The sequence below is a fragment of the Erpetoichthys calabaricus genome, chromosome 10 (assembly GCF_900747795.2).
Source record: "Erpetoichthys calabaricus chromosome 10, fErpCal1.3, whole genome shotgun sequence".
Classification (NCBI taxonomy): domain Eukaryota; kingdom Metazoa; phylum Chordata; class Cladistia; order Polypteriformes; family Polypteridae; genus Erpetoichthys; species Erpetoichthys calabaricus.
This window is the reverse complement of record NC_041403.2, coordinates 1,334,818-1,353,854: the sequence shown is the minus strand read 5'-3', so window position 1 is coordinate 1,353,854 and position 19,037 is coordinate 1,334,818. Positions and strand designations below refer to the sequence as shown.

General features: G+C 42.7%; 1 protein-coding gene across 1 annotated transcript; it reads right to left on the bottom strand.

Moving 5' to 3' along the window:
* Positions 1-358: 358 nt before the first annotated feature.
* On the bottom strand, positions 359-17,396 carry LOC114658632 (interferon-induced protein 44-like). Its single transcript, XM_051932940.1, has 5 exons — positions 17,345-17,396; positions 15,059-15,134; positions 7,336-7,531; positions 1,970-2,125; positions 359-436 (listed from the first exon to the last, which is right to left on the bottom strand). The coding sequence occupies exons 1-5, from the start codon at positions 17,367-17,369 to the stop codon at positions 359-361; spliced, it is 531 nt and encodes a 176-aa protein (XP_051788900.1). The 5' UTR covers positions 17,370-17,396.
* Between the last annotated feature and the right edge of the window lie 1,641 nt (positions 17,397-19,037).

Here is a 19,037-nt window from a genome sequence, read left to right as displayed (position 1 = left end):
GGATGTCTGTTATGAACTCTGATATGTATGCCAGGTGCCGTTCCTGCTGTTCCCATCATGTTGTACAGGGCGGAGGTAGTGACAATGCTGAATGTGCAGGGAAAGGTGGCAAAGTCCTTTGCATCTATGAGGCAACAGTTGTTAACATCAACCAGTAACCCATTTGGACAAAGGAAGTCCACACCCAGCAGCAGACTGGCCACCTTGGCCAAGTCAAACGTCAAAGTGAAGCGTCTTCCATTGAAAGATAAGGTGGCATGCTGTGTTCTGTAGGTGGGGACCCTAGTGCCATTAGCAGCCTCCAGAATGGGCCCTTCTCTCCTTAAAGCCACATCAATAGGTGATACAGGTAGAATGCTCACTTGTGCACTAGTATCACATAGAAAATGGTGTCCGGACTGGCTATCTGTATGTACAGCAGGTTGTCTTCAGGGGTCTGGTGAAATAGTGATGACTGAAAATTACAAGAAGGGCAGCATTTCTTTGTGTTATAACTGAATCGGGCAAAAACACAGGTCAGTTGTCAGGATCATGGCAGGAGAAGGAAGAGTGCAGGCTTTTGGCTATCTTAGCTAACTGTCAGTAGTCAACAATGGATACATTGGCCAGGGCAGTGTGCAGTTGTTCTGGCTTCTTTTGAACAAACAGTTCTCTAAATATAAAACAGGGCTTATGGCTGCCTAGCCTGTGGTCCATTAACGCAGATTGTTTCACGTCTCTGAGGCCAGGCAATAATTAGTAGTCACTGAGCCAACTCTGACTACATGAGGCCATATGTTTCTAAAAGGTATGCCTTTAAAGTTACATACTTGATCATGTCCAAGGGATTTTCAAGCAGACTCACCACCCTGGATGCTGTGGAACCTTTGAGAAGAAATTTATTATTGAACGTGTTTTAACTATATACATAAGTGTTGTCTCTCTACTCATCATTCAGCCTCCTCCCACAATGCAGTGCATGTGAATTGTGTCCTTACAGCACAGTCTTCTAGCACAGTGGGTATGATGGAGTGAAGCTTGGCTGAGATATTCCTGACCTGAGAATTAACTACAGGTAGCCTTAACTGATGAAAACACAACAAGTTCTCTAGTGCAAATAATCAGCATAGTAAAATAGAGACTGTACATCACAATTATCACTTTTAAAGTTGAATATGTCTGTCATGTCATTGCACATTATAATAACAACTTAGTGATATTAATTATTATTCTTCTGAGTCATCATTTAGCTTGTTTGATTACATTTCCCTGCATTGTGTCCACATTTCCCAGTTTCTCTGAAATGTTGTATACACATTGGTCAGAGTTCCTGTAAATATACACAAGCTTTCTTGTCAAGTTTTCTTTTGTAAATCCCAATATTTGCAAAGAAAGTCCTGGATGCATGTTTCAAGCCTCTTTTTGTGTGTATGATAGCTGTATAACTGAGGTCCCAGTGTGTCACTGTTTTGCTCAGCCTAAAAATACGCAGTTTTTTTTCTTTTTTTAAAAGTGAAAAAATATTTTTGTGGCTGGCTTTGTGAAGGTCTGTTGAGGGGGCACTTTGGGTCTGGAGCCCCACCCCATCTGCCTTGCTTTGGCTGTGGGGTCGTCCACTACATCTAAATCTCAAGTCAGAGGGAGCTCATCACGTTTCATTTGTTATCTGGAGGTCTACAGGCATCCATTGGTACTGAGGACTCTGGCCAGTGTTTGACTTGCCAAAGTTGTCAGTCCTCACAAGTTCTGGATATGTAGTCCTGGAAAAGCTTCTCTTGCTCTCCTTTTGATTTAGATTTTGACGTACTGACTATGTTTAGCTAATGCTTGCCTTGGATTATTTGCTATCATCGGAAATTGTTTTTCATTTCACTTTGAAAAAAAAACTGAAATGCATCGATTACATTGTTTGTGTATTTTCTGCATCATTTATTCAGTAACTACTGTATATGGAATAACATTTAAAAAAAAATGAAGTCTTGAAAATTACCTTATAATTATCTTGAATGTGTCCATTAATCACTCTGAGGATGTCTTTAGTGTGAATTCCTAAACCCTCACTGGATGAATCCAGGCCCATGATGTCACAAAAGGTGAATGGCATCCTCTTCCCCCCTTTTGCATCCAAGACTGTATAATTTCTACACTGTAAATGCAGGAAAGACAACTTTTCATTAGGAGCTTCTCATTTACTGGTTAATAGAATGAGTTGTGCTGGGCAGGATTTCAGACCCCTGAAGAAGGTGCCAGCATCTCCTCTATTCATGACCTCTGCACTGCATGTACCCCCTTGAAGGACTGGACGCTGCAAACGATAGGTCTTCGCTGAGGGGGGGAGTCATGTAGAAGGCATACAGGATGGACAGACATCCCAGCAGGACGTCAGGAAGATCCCTTACTCAGATGGGAGGCACCAAGAATAGAGAAAGGCATCCCAGCCAAGAGAGGGAAAGAGGTCACACCCGGACAAAGTTGCCCTAAGGGATAGGTGGACATCCCAGTCGGACATGATTCCAGTACCTTCCCTGGCCAGGATAAAGGTAGAGGACAGGGAAGAACTGTCACAGAGGGATATTTATTCCCTCTAGGTGATAGATAGCAGCAGCCCTCCATATCAGTGCCCATTCAGGAACCAGCAGGGAATGTCAGGAGTTGTAGTCTGCCAGCACAGCCCTACTGGGTTTGGTGGGTGCCACAAGGGAGCACTGCAGGCAAATGCACTCCCCAATTTATGTGACTTCCATATGACCCAGAAGCGCTTCCATTGGGCAGTGGCACTGGCACCGGAAGTACTCTGGGGTCCTCAATAAAAAGAACTGCACTCCTTTATCTAGGCAAGTCAAGCTGGAAGGAAGGAAGGAAGGCAACACTCAACTGGAGGAGCGTAGTGCAGTGGTGAGAGGAATTGAGGAGACGTGATTGTGAAGAGAGAAACCCTGTGCTTTTTGCTATTTGGAGGTATTGTGTTTAATAAACAACCATTATTAGAAACCAGGACTGTGCTTGTGTGTTGATGTTGGGGTTTGGGGGCTCGCTGATGCCTTCGTTTCCATCATACTATAAAGGTATGGGTGGAGGGGGGCAAATCCATATTAATGCCCCTTATTTTAGATGGGATGTCCAAAAAGCTTATATAGCAGTGAAGTTAAGGAGCCTCATGTATAGACGGTGCGTACGCAGAAAAATGTTTCATATTCCCATTTCCACGCTCAAATTGCGATGTATAAAACCTAAACTTGGCATAAAGCCACGCACATTTCCACGGTAGCTCATACCCTGGCGTAAACAAGTTCTCCGCTCAGTTTGGCAGAGCTATTGTTCCTGTGTGGTTACCCTTTCTTTTTTTAGATCCACATCCCTGACACGACTTTATAAATACACTGAAATTAACCGCATATTGTTTATTAGTTTAAGGCATCTGATTGTAATTAACCTGTAACAATACAAAGGTGCACAAAATGGTTAAACTATTCCAAATACCATAACTGCTTTAGCGCTGTTACTCTCACTGCACCTTCTTCTTCTTCTTTCAGCTGCTCCTGTTAGGGTTGCCACTGCGGATCATCTTTTTCCATATTACTCTCACTGCACCACTCGGAGTATTTATATCACTGTTTCTGAATCACAGATCTACAGCAGCTGATCGGAAAGAAAATTATCGGGATACAGCATCAAGCACACGCTGCCTCAGCTATGCAGTCTATTTGAACTGCTCTCATACAGCAAATACAGCCTTTCCTGTACGGACCTCGCAGTTCAGAAACAGTTTCATCCCAAGAACTCTAAACGCACTCAATCAGTCCATCAAGTGCTCCTTGCAGAACTGTTTGGACTTATAAGTACAATCACCTCACTGTAAACTTGCACTACAGTTATAAAATTACACAACCTGCGCCACTTTATAAAGCGCATATTTACAAATGATGACAATATCATTTTAAGATGAAATGCAGCAAAATATGTTTATTATATTATACAGATAAAACTTTAAACTTCATTTAAATAATCTATATTTTTATTAATTAAATATGTGAGGACACAGTGTTGCAGCACTAGCGACTAGCTGGCGCCCCATTCACGGATTGTTCCTGCCTTGCGCTGTATTCTTGCTGGTGCTGGCACAAAACTGGAAGGATAGATGGATAGAATAATTAAACACGAACTACGAACATTTTTCAATGTTCCTTAAAAGTTTTGAAGAATCGGAGTTCTGAGCTTACAGATGGCTTCACGTCTATTACAGAGCTGATTGTGTGGCGATTGGTTATTTGGAGAAAGAAAAATAAGGACAGGAATTAGGGGTTAGTATGTTTGAAAGAGACAGTACTGCTGCAATAAATTATTTCATCAAAGGTCGCGCATGGCGCAGCAAGCCTCTTGCAGGAGGCAGGAACAATCACTGCGCCACCGTGTTCCCATGTTTAATAACATGCTTTAACTCCTGTCATCATGAAAATGATATCACGTATACATCTCAGTATTTTAATTATTCAGAGAGCTGTAATATTATGACTGTAATGGATTCTCTGTACTGTAGGAGGAAGAGAAAGCCCGTTTAAGAAGCACATAGTGATTCACACACACAGAGCACATAGAAGATCAAATACAGAACAAAGCATTTAACTTGCTACTTTAGTTACGATGGGATTTGAGAAACTAGTAAATTAAACAATTTTAAAATGAAGATTTTGATGTTCTACTTTAATAACAAAATAAACTACGTGATTAAAGTGGAAATTTTCGAGATTAAAGTTGATGTTTCATGCTTTTTTCCCCACTGTGTGCCTATTTTTTTTCTCTGTACCCTAATTAGCTTTCATATGACACTCAGACTGTTGGCTACGACTCGACTTTTCACGCCAACTTTGATAACTGACAATTTCATTTTTATTTCAGGCACTGTGCAACTTTCTGAACTTGATCTTTCAAGTTTCTCCGACACTCTATGTCGCTCGATCAACTAGTACGTTTTTCTTTGCCTCCACTTGGTATTCACTGAAATTCTTCCATTTTCCCTCTTGCTTTTGCCATTGCCTTTTTACAGAACGCTGAGGTTAAGGGCTACTTATATTGATTTGCATATTCAAAGAGGCATAATTCTGAGAGGAGTTTGGGTGGGGTAGCAGGCACGTGCACATGCGTTACTTTTCATGCTGACCGGGATTTATGGAGCGGAAGAACATGAAAATTGGCGAACGCACAGATTTATGCATCTGGATCTTTTTATACATACGAACATTTCCGCTTTTGTCCTTACGCCATGTTATAATGTGAATGCTACGCACGGCGTTATGCATGAAGCCCCAGGTGTCCACAGACTTTTGGCCATGTAGTGTACCTTTTGATAGCAAAGAAGTATATAAAATTAAGTTTGAGATTTTTTTTTTTTCTCATTAGAGTTTACACTGTTTCAAGCTGAAGAAGGAGTCCTACCGGTCCCTTTTGTCCTGTGGGACTCTGGAGGCAGCTAATAGGTACCGGCAGGCCAAGCAGAATGCAGCTTCAGTGGTTGCTGAGGCAAAAACTCGGGCGTGGAAGGAGTTTGGGGAGGCCATGGAAAACGACTTTCGGACGGCTTCGAGGAGATTCTGGTCCACCGTCCGGCGTCTCAGGAGGGGGAAGCAGTGCAGTGTCAACACTGTATATGGTGGAGATGGTGCGCTGCTGACCTCGACTCGGGACGTTGTGGGTCGGTGGAGGGAGTACTTCGAAGACCTCCTCAATCCCACTAACATGTCTTCCAATGAGGAAGCAGAGCCTGGGGACTCGGAGGTGGGCTCCCCCATCTGTGGGACTGAGGTCACCGAGGTGGTCAAAAAACTCCTTGGTGGTAGGGCCCCGGGGGTGGATGAGATACGCCCAGAGTTCCTCAAGACTCTGGATGTTGTAGGGCTGTATTGGTTGACACGTCTCTGCAACATCGCATGGACATCAGGGACAGTGCCTCTGGATTGGCAGACCGGGGTGGTGGTCCCCCTCTTTAAGAAGGGGGACAGGAGGGCGTGTTCCAAGTACAGAGGGATCACACTCCTCAGCTTCCCTGGAAAAGTCTATTCGGGGGTTCTGGAGAGGAGGGTCCGTCGGATAGTCGAGCCTCGGATTCAGGAGGAACAGTGTGGTTTTCGTCCTGGTCGTGGAACAGTGGACCAGCTCTACACCGTTAGCAGGGTCCTGGAGGGTGCATGGGAGTTCGCCCAACCAGTCTACATGTGTTTTGTGGACTTGGAAAAGGCATTTGACCATGTCCCTCGGGGAATCCTGTGGGGGGTACTCCGAGAGTATGGGGTACCGGACCCCCTGTTAAGAGCTGTTCGGTCCCTGTACGATTGGTGTCAGAGCTTGGTCCGCATTGCCGGCAGTAAGTCGAACCCGTTTCCAGTGAGAGTTGGACTCCGCCAGGGCTGCCCTTTGTCACCGATTCTGTTCATAACTTTTATGGACAGAATTTCTAGGCGCAGCCAGGGCCTTGAGGGGGTCCGGCTTGGTGGACTCAGGATTGGGTCACTGCTTTTTGCAGATGATGTTGTCCTGTTTGCTTCATCAGGCCGTGATCTTCAGCTCTCTCTGGATCGGTACACAGCTGAGTGTGAAGTGGCTGGGATGGAAATCAGCACCTCCAAATCCGAGACCATGGTCCGCAGCCAGAAAAGGGTGGAGTGCCCTCTCAGGGTTGGTAGCGAGATCCTGCCCCAAGTGGAGGAGTTCAAGTATCTCGGGGTCTTGTTCATGAGTGAGGGAAGAATGGAGCGTGAGATCGACAGGCGGATTGGTGCGGCATCCGCAGTAATGCGGGCTCTGCATCGGTCTGTCGTGGAGAAAAAGGAACTGAGCCGTAAGGCAAAGCTCTCAATTTACCAGTCGATCTATGTTCCTACCCTCACCTATGGTCATGAGCTATGGGTAGTGACCGAAAGAATGAGATCGCGAATACAAGCGGCTGAAATGAGTTTTCTCCGCAGGCTCTCCCTTAAAGATAGGGTGAGAAGCTCAGTCATCCGGGAGGGGCTCAGAGTAGAGCAGCTGCTCCTCCGCATCGAGAGGAGTCAGATGAGGTGGCTCAGGCATCTGATCAGGATGCCTCCTGGACGCCTCCCTGGTGAGGTGTTCCAGGCACGTCTAACTGGGAGGAGGCCCCGGGGAAGACCCAGGACACGCAGGAGGGACTATGTCTCTCGACTGGCCTGGGAACGCCTCGGGATTCTCTCGGAAGAGCTAGAAGAAGTGGCCGGGGAGAAGGGAAGTCTGGGCATCTCTGCTCAAGCTGCTGCCCCCGCGACCCGACATCGGATAAGCAGGAGACAATGGATGGATGGATGGAGTTTACACTGTTGTACCCCACCCACACTTCTCACTTACATATTTGCTGATATTTTTTTGCTTTTGTGAAGATGTGGCCTGGAATATTGGATATCCTCTGAAGACAGAATTAACAGAGTTGAAGAAGCTGCTTTTTCCTGCTTTAGTTTGCCCAATCAGCAGGATTTTGGGCTCTGCCACTTCATAAGTCAGGGTTTCATATCTCTTGATTTCCTTCAAAAGTTCAGTCCTTGCTCTGCACATGAAAAGATAAGGAACAGTAGAAGGAATAAGTCTTTTGTGAAGTGTAAAGTACACAGTGTTTCTGTTTTGATGAAATACTTGGTATCCGTTGCCATGGGCAAAGTGTGGGTATAAAATGTGCATCAAGATGTTTGAAGATAATTTTCTTTTTACAAATACATTCATAGGGAAGAAACGGCCACCTTTTTACTTATCAGCTGGGTTCACACCTCATGATTTTAGCAATGAATTCCCCAGTTGCAGACAGATTGAGAACTGCATCAAAATCTCAATGCCATAGCCAAATTGCTGTGCATGCCAGTCACCAATGCTCAATAAGTATGAACAGTTTAGAGATACTGCGACTTTTTAAGCACTGTGATGATCAGCATGATTGAGCAGGCATATTGTCTGGGATGGGGCATGGTTCCTTACCAGGACAGGAAGACAGCCATTCAATGGCACAAAAAACAGGGCGAAGTTCATACTGGCATCTCAGCAGGATGGGACCAAGAAACAATACCTGGCTGGGAGGCCAGTGTTGTGGAAGGTCTAGGAGTGACAACCTGGCAGGATTATATGCTTCCCTGACATGGTAGGTGGCAGCTTCCCTGGGTAATGCTATCTGTACAGACACCCTGGAAACTGTAGTCATGTAGAGCAGCCTTGTTGGGTTCCAGAAGTGTTGCAGGGATTCATATTCCCTACTTTATGGGACTTCCGATTTACCTGGAAGTACCATCAGGCTATGACCTAGCACCAGAGGTACTACCAGGTCCAACATAAAAGAAGCTGCTTGACCAAGCATGTTGGAGTTGGGTGGAAGAAGGACAATGCTCACATTGAGGAGTGGAAGGAAAGAGGAAAATAGAAAAATTGTATGTGATTATGTTTATTAAAGAAGATTTTTGTTCTCAAAATAAATCTTTCTATTGTACTGGGACTTGTATCTGTGAGGTTGTGCCTGGGATCTGGGGTGCTGCAGTGTCCCCAAAGTAGTCCAGGCATGTTTACAATTATTGTCATTAAATATTATACTGTGAGCAAGCCTGTGACAAGTAGTTAGAAAACAATATAGGCCAGAAACCGGAAAAGTCACAGTGGACAATGTGTGTGTCCGAGATGAAGGAGAAGTTAGCAAAGCAAATGCAAGAAGAAGCCCATGACTTTTCATTTATTTTCTTCTTGAAAATATGCAGGCATGGTGGTTAAAGCTTTGGACTATAAACCCTGAGTTTGTGGGTTCAAATCAAACTGCTGACTCCTTGTGACCCTGAGCAATTCACTTCAACTGCCTACCTGTGTGCCAATTTGAAAAAGAAAGAAATGTGACCAATTGTATCTCAAATGTTGTAAGTCACCCTGGATAAAGGTGTCAGCCAAATAAGTAAATGTAAAATTTCTGTTTTGTTCCCTTCTTTCTGTACAAATAAAAGCACAGATAATTTATACCGTAAGCTGCTCTTCCTTCCTGCTCCTTCCATTCTGGTAAAGTCATAGGAAATGACACAGTCATGTCTTGTTTGTATTTTTATGGGAAAATGGAATTGCAAAATTGAGTGGTCTTTATTGGGGGATTGATTGTCAAAACAAAAGAAACTAACAAAAAGATGCAAAAATGAAATGTTGTTGTTGCTGATTACCTCTGACTACCACTAAAGCAATGGCTTTTTTGACAAAACCCATTCATGTAACCAGCAACAATAAAGAATATAGTCACGGCCATGCAAAAGACTGACACAAAATGATAAAATTTAACTCTAACAAAACAAAATTAGGGGGACAATCCCACATTTCACAGTAGAAAATGTAAAACTATTCAGATCACACCACTGTCATTACTGGCTTCATTCGTTTTAATAGTTCTTTTTTTTTGCACTGTTTTATGCCTCATTTTTCTGTAAATCTATGTTTTCTTCCCATGAACAATTCTGACTGCTTGGTTATGACATCTGGGGCACAAAGTAGCTCGTCCTGCAAGTCTCATCTGTCACATTAATAAAAAGTTTTCATCACAGCCTTGTGGCCAAAGGTAAAAAAAACAAAAAAACACTGTGATGAATGTGTCAGTGAGCTCTGGGTGTTCACTTCTACATACATTACTGCAGTATTGTGCAATATAACACTCACGTTACTTGCTAACTGAGGCAATAAGCAGAAGAATCTTTTTAAGCAACTACAACAATTTAAGCATTAAAGATTGACTGGCAGAAAGAGAAAGAGACCAATGGAGAGACTCAGATATCTCACATATTACATGAGTTGACAGTCTGTTTCATGTTTGGTAAGACTTAATAGATGGCCAGCGGCTATAGCCTTGCTAATAAAAGATTTTTCTGCTTTAGCTTATAATATTTAACTAGGGGGCTCTGCCCCCTGCTCGCTTCGCTCGCCAACCCCTGGCGTTGGGACATGACAAAGAGTGAGATGTATGAATTAGATATAGAATAGTGTGCAGCTTTGGATGATGCGCATAGAAATAACAAATAGAGTGTCTGGCATATATTGATGTTTTATTGGAATATTTCTTTGTATACAACATTAGTAGTAAAGATGGTGTCTTGTCCTTGAATGAGTCTTCCTTGGCATGGATCATTTATAATTTTAACTCTACCGTCAGATGAACGTCGATCACGTGAGAAGGCAACATAAAGTTGTCCATGTCCAAAAACGGGTTCAGAGAGGTAGATGCCAACCTTGTCCATGGTTTGTCCTTGTGATTTGTTGATGGTCATTGCAAATGCAGATTTAATGGGGAACTGTCGCCGTTTCAATGTAAAAGGTAATTCTAGCTTAGAACTTGTAAGGTCAATTCTAGGAATGAGAACAGTATTGTTAGCATGTGATCCTGTAAGAACTGTTGCTTGAATAACATTGCGTGTCATGGTGTTGACGACTAACCGTGTGCCATTGCATAAACCCTGTTTTGTGTTAAGGTTTCTTAATAGCATGATTATTGTTCCGTTTTTAAGGGCAAGGTTGTGTTGTGGTAATCCGGCTGGGTTAATAGTGTTCAAATATTGTAAGGGGAAATTTATATGTTCATTGTCGTCATCAGAGTCAACTTTGTCAGAGCTTAGAAAGATCTGTGTCTCTCGGAATGTAGGTGTGTTGTTTTTATTAGGACGTAAATGTAGAACAATATCTCTGTGAAATGGAGGCTCACCATCTTTACTTTGAAAGACAATTGCCACTTCATTAACGACGGGCAGATTGTATCGCCTTGGATCTTGTTCTTTGTCCTTTATCAAGAGCAAAGCAATTGTAGTTGCCGCTATACCTTCTGCATTTGCTTTTGTATTTGCCTCCTTTTTAACTTCATGTAGCATTTTTATAGACTTAGCTAATGGGTGATTGTTTATGACATGAGTGACGTTTCTCATTATAAGCTCTGTGCATTGTTTGTTTTCAGGAAGGTTCATGCGTTGATAGATTGCCTCATGTGGATCTAGGATGTAGATTTGTGCATATTTGCGTTGTTGATTCGTTTCAGGGTGCACTGTTCCAATGCGATGCAATATTTGTCCACATATGCGAAAGCAGTATGGGCCATTGCCTTTTGGTGGAGTGATATGTACTCCGGTAGATGCAAAAGCAAATGAACTATTGTAGGATCTAATACAGTTCATAAAGTTTTTACTTTCAGGCACATCATTAGTTAGAAGCTTCTTTAGATATTCAGGCTATGAATGTAAAGGAGGCAGTGTAATCTGACCTTTTTGACAACAACGTGTAAATTCATTACTTGTATTGCCAGTTGTTTCTTCTGTGAAGTTAAGTGAATGACAATGATTGCAAATGACATTCATTAATCCCAATGAATTTTCCTCAATAGTGGATTCCTTATTGAAGGCGTTTTCAGCCATTTGGCGTAAGCGTTTAACAGGTGTGTGGCGTTGATGTCCGCGACGGGCATGTTTTTCTTTTTGCGTTTGACTGCCTTTTTGTTGCATGTCCATTATTTGTGACGCGCTATTTTTTTATTTTTTTTTATTCGCCTCCGCTTTGCGCAAAGTCCATGCATTGTTTGTATCGAGCCTTGTCCGTTTTTGTATGTCGGTCATTTGAGCTTTGTGCTTTTCGCGTCTTGCTTTTTTTTTTTTCTGTCAGTTTATTTGCGCGTTGTTCACGTCTCCGTTCATTTATTCTGTCTCTTCGCTCCCTTTTTTGTATGTCTGATACGCGAGCTCTTTCGGTTTGAAATCGTGCTTCTTTCGATGCAGCACTTTGACACGCGCGCTGAATGCGTCTACGTTCATTGTGTCTGGCCATTTGGGCACGTCTCTGTAACGGTGTCACTTGTGCTTTGTGTTTTTTGATCCGAGACATTTTTTCTCCCGGTGTTTCAGAAGCGCGTTTTATGCGCCGCCGTCTATTTTCTTGTTTCTTTCGTGTTCGTGTGTTTGTTCCCGTTATCCTTTCCGAATCGTTTTGTACCCGTGACCGTGTATTCATGACTTGTTTCTTTCTCAGCATGCGAAATATGGATAAGTAATAAGGAGGATCGCACTCACTGTTAATATGTATCCTTTTCTGCAGTTGAACGGTTAATAGTGCTTTATTGAAAGGACATCCACCTATGCTGACACCTATGCCGACACCTATGCTGTCTAGTGTGAAGGTGTTGACGTTCACTTTAGAATATGTGGCTTTGGGTGTCACTTCTTATGGATGTGTGGGGGGGATTGTTGTTGCGCGAGCGTCTTCTTTCTTTTTGTGTTCCTGTGTCTTGTTTGAATCCCCCTCTTTGTGTGTGTCCTGTCCCTTGCTTGTAGGGTCTGTGGGGTGGTTTTGTGTTCTTTTTTTTTGTCTTCCATGGGCTTGTTGAATCCCCCTCTTGGTGTCCCGTCCCGTCCCGTCCCGTCCCATGCCTGTAGGGTGGGGGGTGGGGTGTGGTCGTGCCTTGCTGTTGTGCGCTCGTCTGTTCTTTTTTTTTGGTGTGTTTAGTTTCGTGTGCAATGTGTTTCATGCTTTGCCCGCGTTTGACTACTTTTTTATGTGCCTTTTCCTTTTTTTGGTGCTTGTTGCGACTCATTTCTGTGACTCCTTTTTGTATGTGCTCACTCCTTTTTTCTGTGGTCTTGTCCGCCTCTCGCGGACCCTCATCCGCCTCTCTCGCCCTCTTTTGTCCGCCTTTCTCGGCTCCTCAGCCGACTCTCGCGGACTCTTTTTGCGTCTGCGCAGTACGTCTTTTTGCAGCTACGGCCCATGGCCGGATGTGCCTGCGTCCATCATCCGGTGTAGCATTCTCGGTTAGTAATATGGATAGTTGGTCAGTAGAATGCATCACCTTATTTTGAAGTCAAGGACAGCTGAGTGTTACTGAAAGCTTAGGCTCAACCAACAGACATCCCTGCTGCCCGTGCCAAGGAAAATGCCTCTGGCTCTTTTGATGTGGATGAAAATGTTGTCAGGGACCCCACTAGTGCACGGTGCTCTGCTAACAGTTGTCATTATCTAATAATTTTGAGAGAGTAAAGCTGAAGTACTTGAAACACATATGCCAAAGGAGTGTGTGCCACCTGCTAGATAAACATGCGTTTCTCCAATGCCAACAGACTTTCAACAGCTGGGGATCTTCTGTTTTAGACAATGTTGTGGAATTCATTTTCCACATGCAGGATGGCAGCTCACATGTTGACCCCTTTGAATTTTACTGAATGTGGATAGCAGTACTTCAACAATTATGAAATCTCAACCTAGTGATAGTTTAAAAAACTAAGTGAACAGGGATTGACAAACCATTTTATTCTTAGTACCCCTTTCTTGTGTCACAAGCGGCAAGGGGACAGACCCCGCTGGGACGCCTGGAAGGACCTGAGGTGGCATGTTCATCCTCCAGGCCACGAGGGGGCAACCGCCCTGGAGCTGGAGAGGGCCACGGAAGAAGAGCAAGAAGGTTCAAGCCCGTTGGGTCCCGTGCCCACCGCCAGGGGGCGCCCTGAGCCTCAGGGAGCCCGGGAAACGTGTACTTCTGCCACACCTGGGAAAATGGAGGATGATCCTTCCAGCGATGCCTGGAGTGCTTCCAGGTGCAAGAGCAGCACTTCCGCCACACCAGGAAGTGCTGCCGGAAGAACATCAAGCACCTGGAGCACATCCAGGTGAGAATAAAAGGGGGCAGCCTCCATACAATCAGGGAGCTGGAGTTGGGAGTGGGAGCAGGACGAAGCTCCCGTGGAGAGGGGAATGGCGGCCCACGGACACTTAAAGAAAGGCCCGGATTGATGGTGTTGTGGCAGGTGGCCGGGTGTGGTCCGTAGCCGCCTGCCTATTTAAGGAGCTGCCTCCCTACAATGAAGGCTGGAGTCGGGTGAGGAGGTGGACGAGGTCAGAGAGGAGGCGGCAAGGAGAGGCCCTGAGTGTGTTGTGTGAAGGAAAAAGAGACGGCCAGTGAAGGAGCCAGGACTTTGGGAGACGGTGGGCGTTTGTTGGTGTGGTGCACTTAAGACTTGTAAATACTTTGTAAATAAACGTGTGGTGATGGATTTAAATGTGTCTGCCTGCCTGTGTCCGGGACGCCTATTTCACAGTGGTTAGTGCTGGGAAGTACTGTGAGCTGTGTGGGACTGTGATTTGTGTGCTTAATAAACGTGTGCATTTCATAAAGGTGCTGTCAGTCTGATGGTGCCCGGGCATGTCTCACACTTGTTACCCAGTTGTTTTTTTAACTTGTGTTGTGGACCCCTACAAACTGAAAGCGACTCTTTCTATATAAACTGGCACTTGACCCTCCTGCAAGTCTCAAAAAGCTCACAGTTAGCTAACATAAAGGGGGAGATTGTTGTGTTTGCAAAATTTACTGAGATCTTTAACTTCCTTCCTGTAGTCTGTCTAATCGAGGAAGTAAATTTTCTAGCTCTCCTACAAATGTCTCATATGACAACTGGGCTGTCACCATTGTAACAAAGCCTAAGGACATCTTGTCATTTTTTGTATCTTACCTATCAAATGAAAGGTGGTGGTGAACTGCTGAGTCTCCTGTGAATCTTCAGAGAAACACTGAAGTTCCCCACTTGAGTTGTAGACCCTTCTGTTTGTAGCCCTTACTGAACCTTTCAGGTGAGCCTCACATTTGAAGATAATGATAGTCTCCTGCCTAACATGTGCGGGTGATGCACTGTCTGCACTTCAGCATTGAAAAACTGCTGTTTAAAGGAAGATATGGAAGTTCTCAATTCAAAAAGTGGATCAGGAATTAAAATGTTTTTGTGTGGAGTTTCCAAAAAATGAGATGGAAGTGGCAAGATTTCAAATGACAGAAGATGGCATTAAGATGAATCAGAGTCTCAAATCAGACATTTCTTAGATAGTGGTTAGCATGTAGAGACAGGATGCCATTTGGAAAAGGCAGCTACTAGACACCAGTGTGCAAAACTAAGCAAATTAATATTAACATTTGGAGTGTAAGCACTCAGCTTCACTTGAGAGATGTAGCAGCCACATGCTCAGTGTTCTTTGCTTTACTAATTACAAATGATTTCCTTCCTTCCTAGTCTTCATATCCCACGTTGTTGCACACAGTCTCTCATAGACTTACTGTAAAGTGAACATCAGCTCTCTCCATGGTTTATCCAATAGAGGTGATGGTTGTTGGTTGGTCTTTTCTTTTTGTCCTGTAAAATAATACATGAGAGTGAATTCACTAACATGCATGTCTTTGGACTGTAGGAGAAAACCGAAGCAAACCACACAGGGCGCACCCAGGGACGTGACCCTCAGACTGCTTACTGCAAGGCAGCAGTGCTACCAATGCATCACAGTGGGCTTAATTCAGTGATTATTAATATATTTACATTAACTGTGGCCTTTAAAAATAAGGAAAACATACTCTTTATATGAAGTTTATTTTATCAACACAGTGTGCCTGTAGACTTGGGGTTAGCCAACAGATCATAATATGTAATCTTTGGAGGCAGTTCAGGTCTCTTCTTCAGACAGCAATTGCCTGAAGAAGGGGGACCTGAGTTGCTTCGAAAGCTTGCATATTGCAATTGTAATAGAGTACAAATAAAGACATTTGCATGTATGTGTTTGTGTGTTTCATTTTCAAAATGTTATGTTTGGTAGACATGCAGGTGTTACTGCTGAAATTCTGCTGTCTCACAGATCCACACAGGTGGCACAGAAAACAGTCTGTGTAAATGTATGGTACTTGTAAAAGTTAGCGCTGAAGGGATAAAAACAGTCACATGAATGAGGGTGAACCATTGCTTCTTGGTATCTTGTCGAGCAAACAGACAACACTTTGAATGTCAATAAATCTGTCTCTGCCTTCTTAACTCTCACTCGTGTACGCAAACACACACATCCATGCATGAAAACTGGCTGGTGATGGCTTCGGCTGGCTGAATCGAGGATGGATGAGTAAATGCCATTTGACGCAAATTGACACATTAGCAAAACAAAAGTGTTTAATCAGCTGGACCTACGAGTTTCCTCGTGTATGTCAGGAAAATTAGGGTGGTCAGGTACAATGAAAATTTTTGTAGGCTTTAGGGATTCTAGTGTTAAGTACCCTGTGAACATTTCTTTCATATTTGGATACTTATCTGACTGATCTACTGTCTCCAACTGTCCTCTATTACCACACTTAAAATTCCTTTTCTGTCTTCTGCCCTAAACTAAAAAGAAATGCCCAGAAATGGGGCAAAGGCATATCATTCATTAAAATCAAAAATGTCCACAAAGGGGAAAGAGGAATACCATTAAAAATCTCAGCCCAAAACAAAACAAAGTTCCAATGAAAATTTAGCTTTTTAGTGAAATGATTTTAAAAGAATTGCACAAAAAAGCACAGAAGAAAGGGCAAAAAATAAGTTGGCCAAAAGGCACATCTAAAAGCAAACAAATACGAATTGAACAACCAAAACAGCATCTTAAAAATCAGGAATCAACAATTAAGAAATAAAACACAATTCAAAGAGACAGGAACCAAATTCCAATGCCAAAGCTGCTATGGAACAGCTTTCTTTGTAGCCTTTTAGGAACAATCATATGAATTATATTATTATTATATGTTTGCAAAATTGTGTCAAAAATATTAAGTCCTTCAAGCTAACTCAGCTTTCAGAAGAATCATTTCAAAGTGTACAAATTACTGAAGACACAATGGTAAAGCAGACAAGCAAAAAATGACAGAGCTGTTGGATGATCGTTTATTACCTGATCAATCATCTTTTACTAGTGTTAAGAGCTGATGATTTTGTCCCTTACAATTAAAAGGGGCCAAGATTAGTCAAAGTATATGAAGTATGACTTTTAGTAATTTTCAAAAACAAATCATAAAAAATGAAGACAAAAATTTCACAACACATAAGAAAAGGTTTTTCTCTTTGACATTTCAATTTTAGGGTTTTATATCTGTTATATTTTATTACAACGCTTACTTACTATGTGTTGCTACTGTATATATTATGTTCTGTGTTTGATACAGAACAAATCAGAAAACTGTATGCCCATATACTGTACCTTACCATGCTGAAACAAAGTAGACCTATTTCACTGTTAAGTGCAATTATAACAAGATGAGAGTCTGGAGTATTTCATCTATATAACAGTTAGAAGGTGAACTACACTGAGCTATCAATAATAAAAGTCATTTATGAATTTGACTGAATTATGAGGTAAGTGTAAATTAGACTTCAAGTACTCCTGTCAGACTGAGCTAGGGAGGCATTACGGGTCTGTATACTGCCAGACTAATTGATCTTGAAATGACAATGTTTTCAAGTTACATGCACATGTCGAACAGAATTTCAATCTCAGGCTTTTTCCTCAGCATTCTACACAGCATGCAGCCACCATAATTAACACCCATGCCTACCTTCTGTAATCAAGGAACCTTCCATGTCTGGATGCAATCACAGCTGTGGAGAAGACAAACAAAAAAGAGCTAACTTTTAAATATATTTTCAAGGTGAGTCATCTGAGAAACTGATTGCCACATTTATGAAATACATTCTGTTAGTGCTTGATGCTCAGCAGTTTAAACTTGATTTAGGATTTTGTTTGGTTTTCATTTTTTAGAACGGGTTATCCAAGGAAGTGTAAATACTGTATAACATAGGGGATCCCTTTGAAAAGTGATTAGTTTGGCAGAGAATATGCTTCAAAAAATGGGAAAATCAGATCAGTATTGAAAAATCAGAATCAAAGGAAAACAGTAACGTCTCTGAAAGTTTTATTGATTCAAATGTCCTTATAACCTTATCTGCATTAGGGAGGGTGACAAATGGAAGATGGCATTAAACATCGCTTCAGAGTATTATGGCCTTTTTTATTGCCCTATGACAGTGTTTGACAAACTCTTTTCATGGAAGCTCTCCAAGTTCTTCCATATTTGTTCTTGACACCCCAGTCACACAAGTATAACCTTTATGACACCCCCCCAAGCTATGTCCTGACACCTTGTTTGGAAAGCTGTGCCCACTGAATGAGCTGCTGGTTTATATTTTGACCTTCATTGATTATGATTCAGTTTTGTCCAAGGAATAAAAACCCATGTGGATGAAGCCCTGTCTTGTCTCAGGGAGAACCATTTATTTATTATAATAAAGACGTGTGAATGTGACTTGTTTATTTATACACATTTATAGAATTATCATCATTTCTGTCATTTCCCTGTCAACTCCTTAGAAACTCCTTAGAAAGGCACAGATGACTTTTGAGCAACTGTAACAAATATTTGTATCGGCTCCAGTGTTGTGTCACTAAGATTGCTGTAGGAAGTGGAGACATCTGATGTTGGTGTTGGTGCCAGACATTCCCAAACAATTTCTGTCCTTGTGCCTTCATTCCTAATCAACCTACTTCTTCTTCTTTTGGCTGCTCCTGTTAGGGGTTGCCACAGCGGATCATATTCTTCCATATCGTCCTGTCTTCTGCATCTGCTGTATTACACCTATCACCTGCATGTTTTCTCTCACCACATCCATAAACCTCCTGTTAGACCTTCATCTTTTCCTCTTCCCTGGCAGCTCTATCCTTAACATCCTTCTCCCAATATACTCATCATCTCTCCTCTGCACATGTCCAAACCAACGCAATCTCACCTCTCTGACTTTGTCTCCCAACCGTCCAACTTGAGCTGACCCTCTAATGTCCTCATTTCTAATCCTATCCATCCTAATCACACCCAATGCAAATCTTAACATCTTTAACTCTGCTACCTCCAGCTCTGTCTCCTGCTTTCTGGTCAGTGCCACCGCCTACAACCCATATAATTAAGCTAGTCTCACTATTTTCCTGTAGACCTTCCCTTTCACTCTTGCTTATACCTGTCTGTCACAAATTACTCCTGACACTCTTCTCCACCTATTCCACCCTGCCTGCACTCTCTTTTTCACCTGTCTTCCACAATCCCCATTACTCTGTACTGTTGATCCCAAGTATTTAAACTCATCCACTTTCACCAACTCTACTACCTGCATCCTCACCATTTCACTGACCTCCCTCTCATTTACATACATGTATTCTGTCGTGCTTCTACAGACCTTCATTCCTCTCCTCTCCAGAGC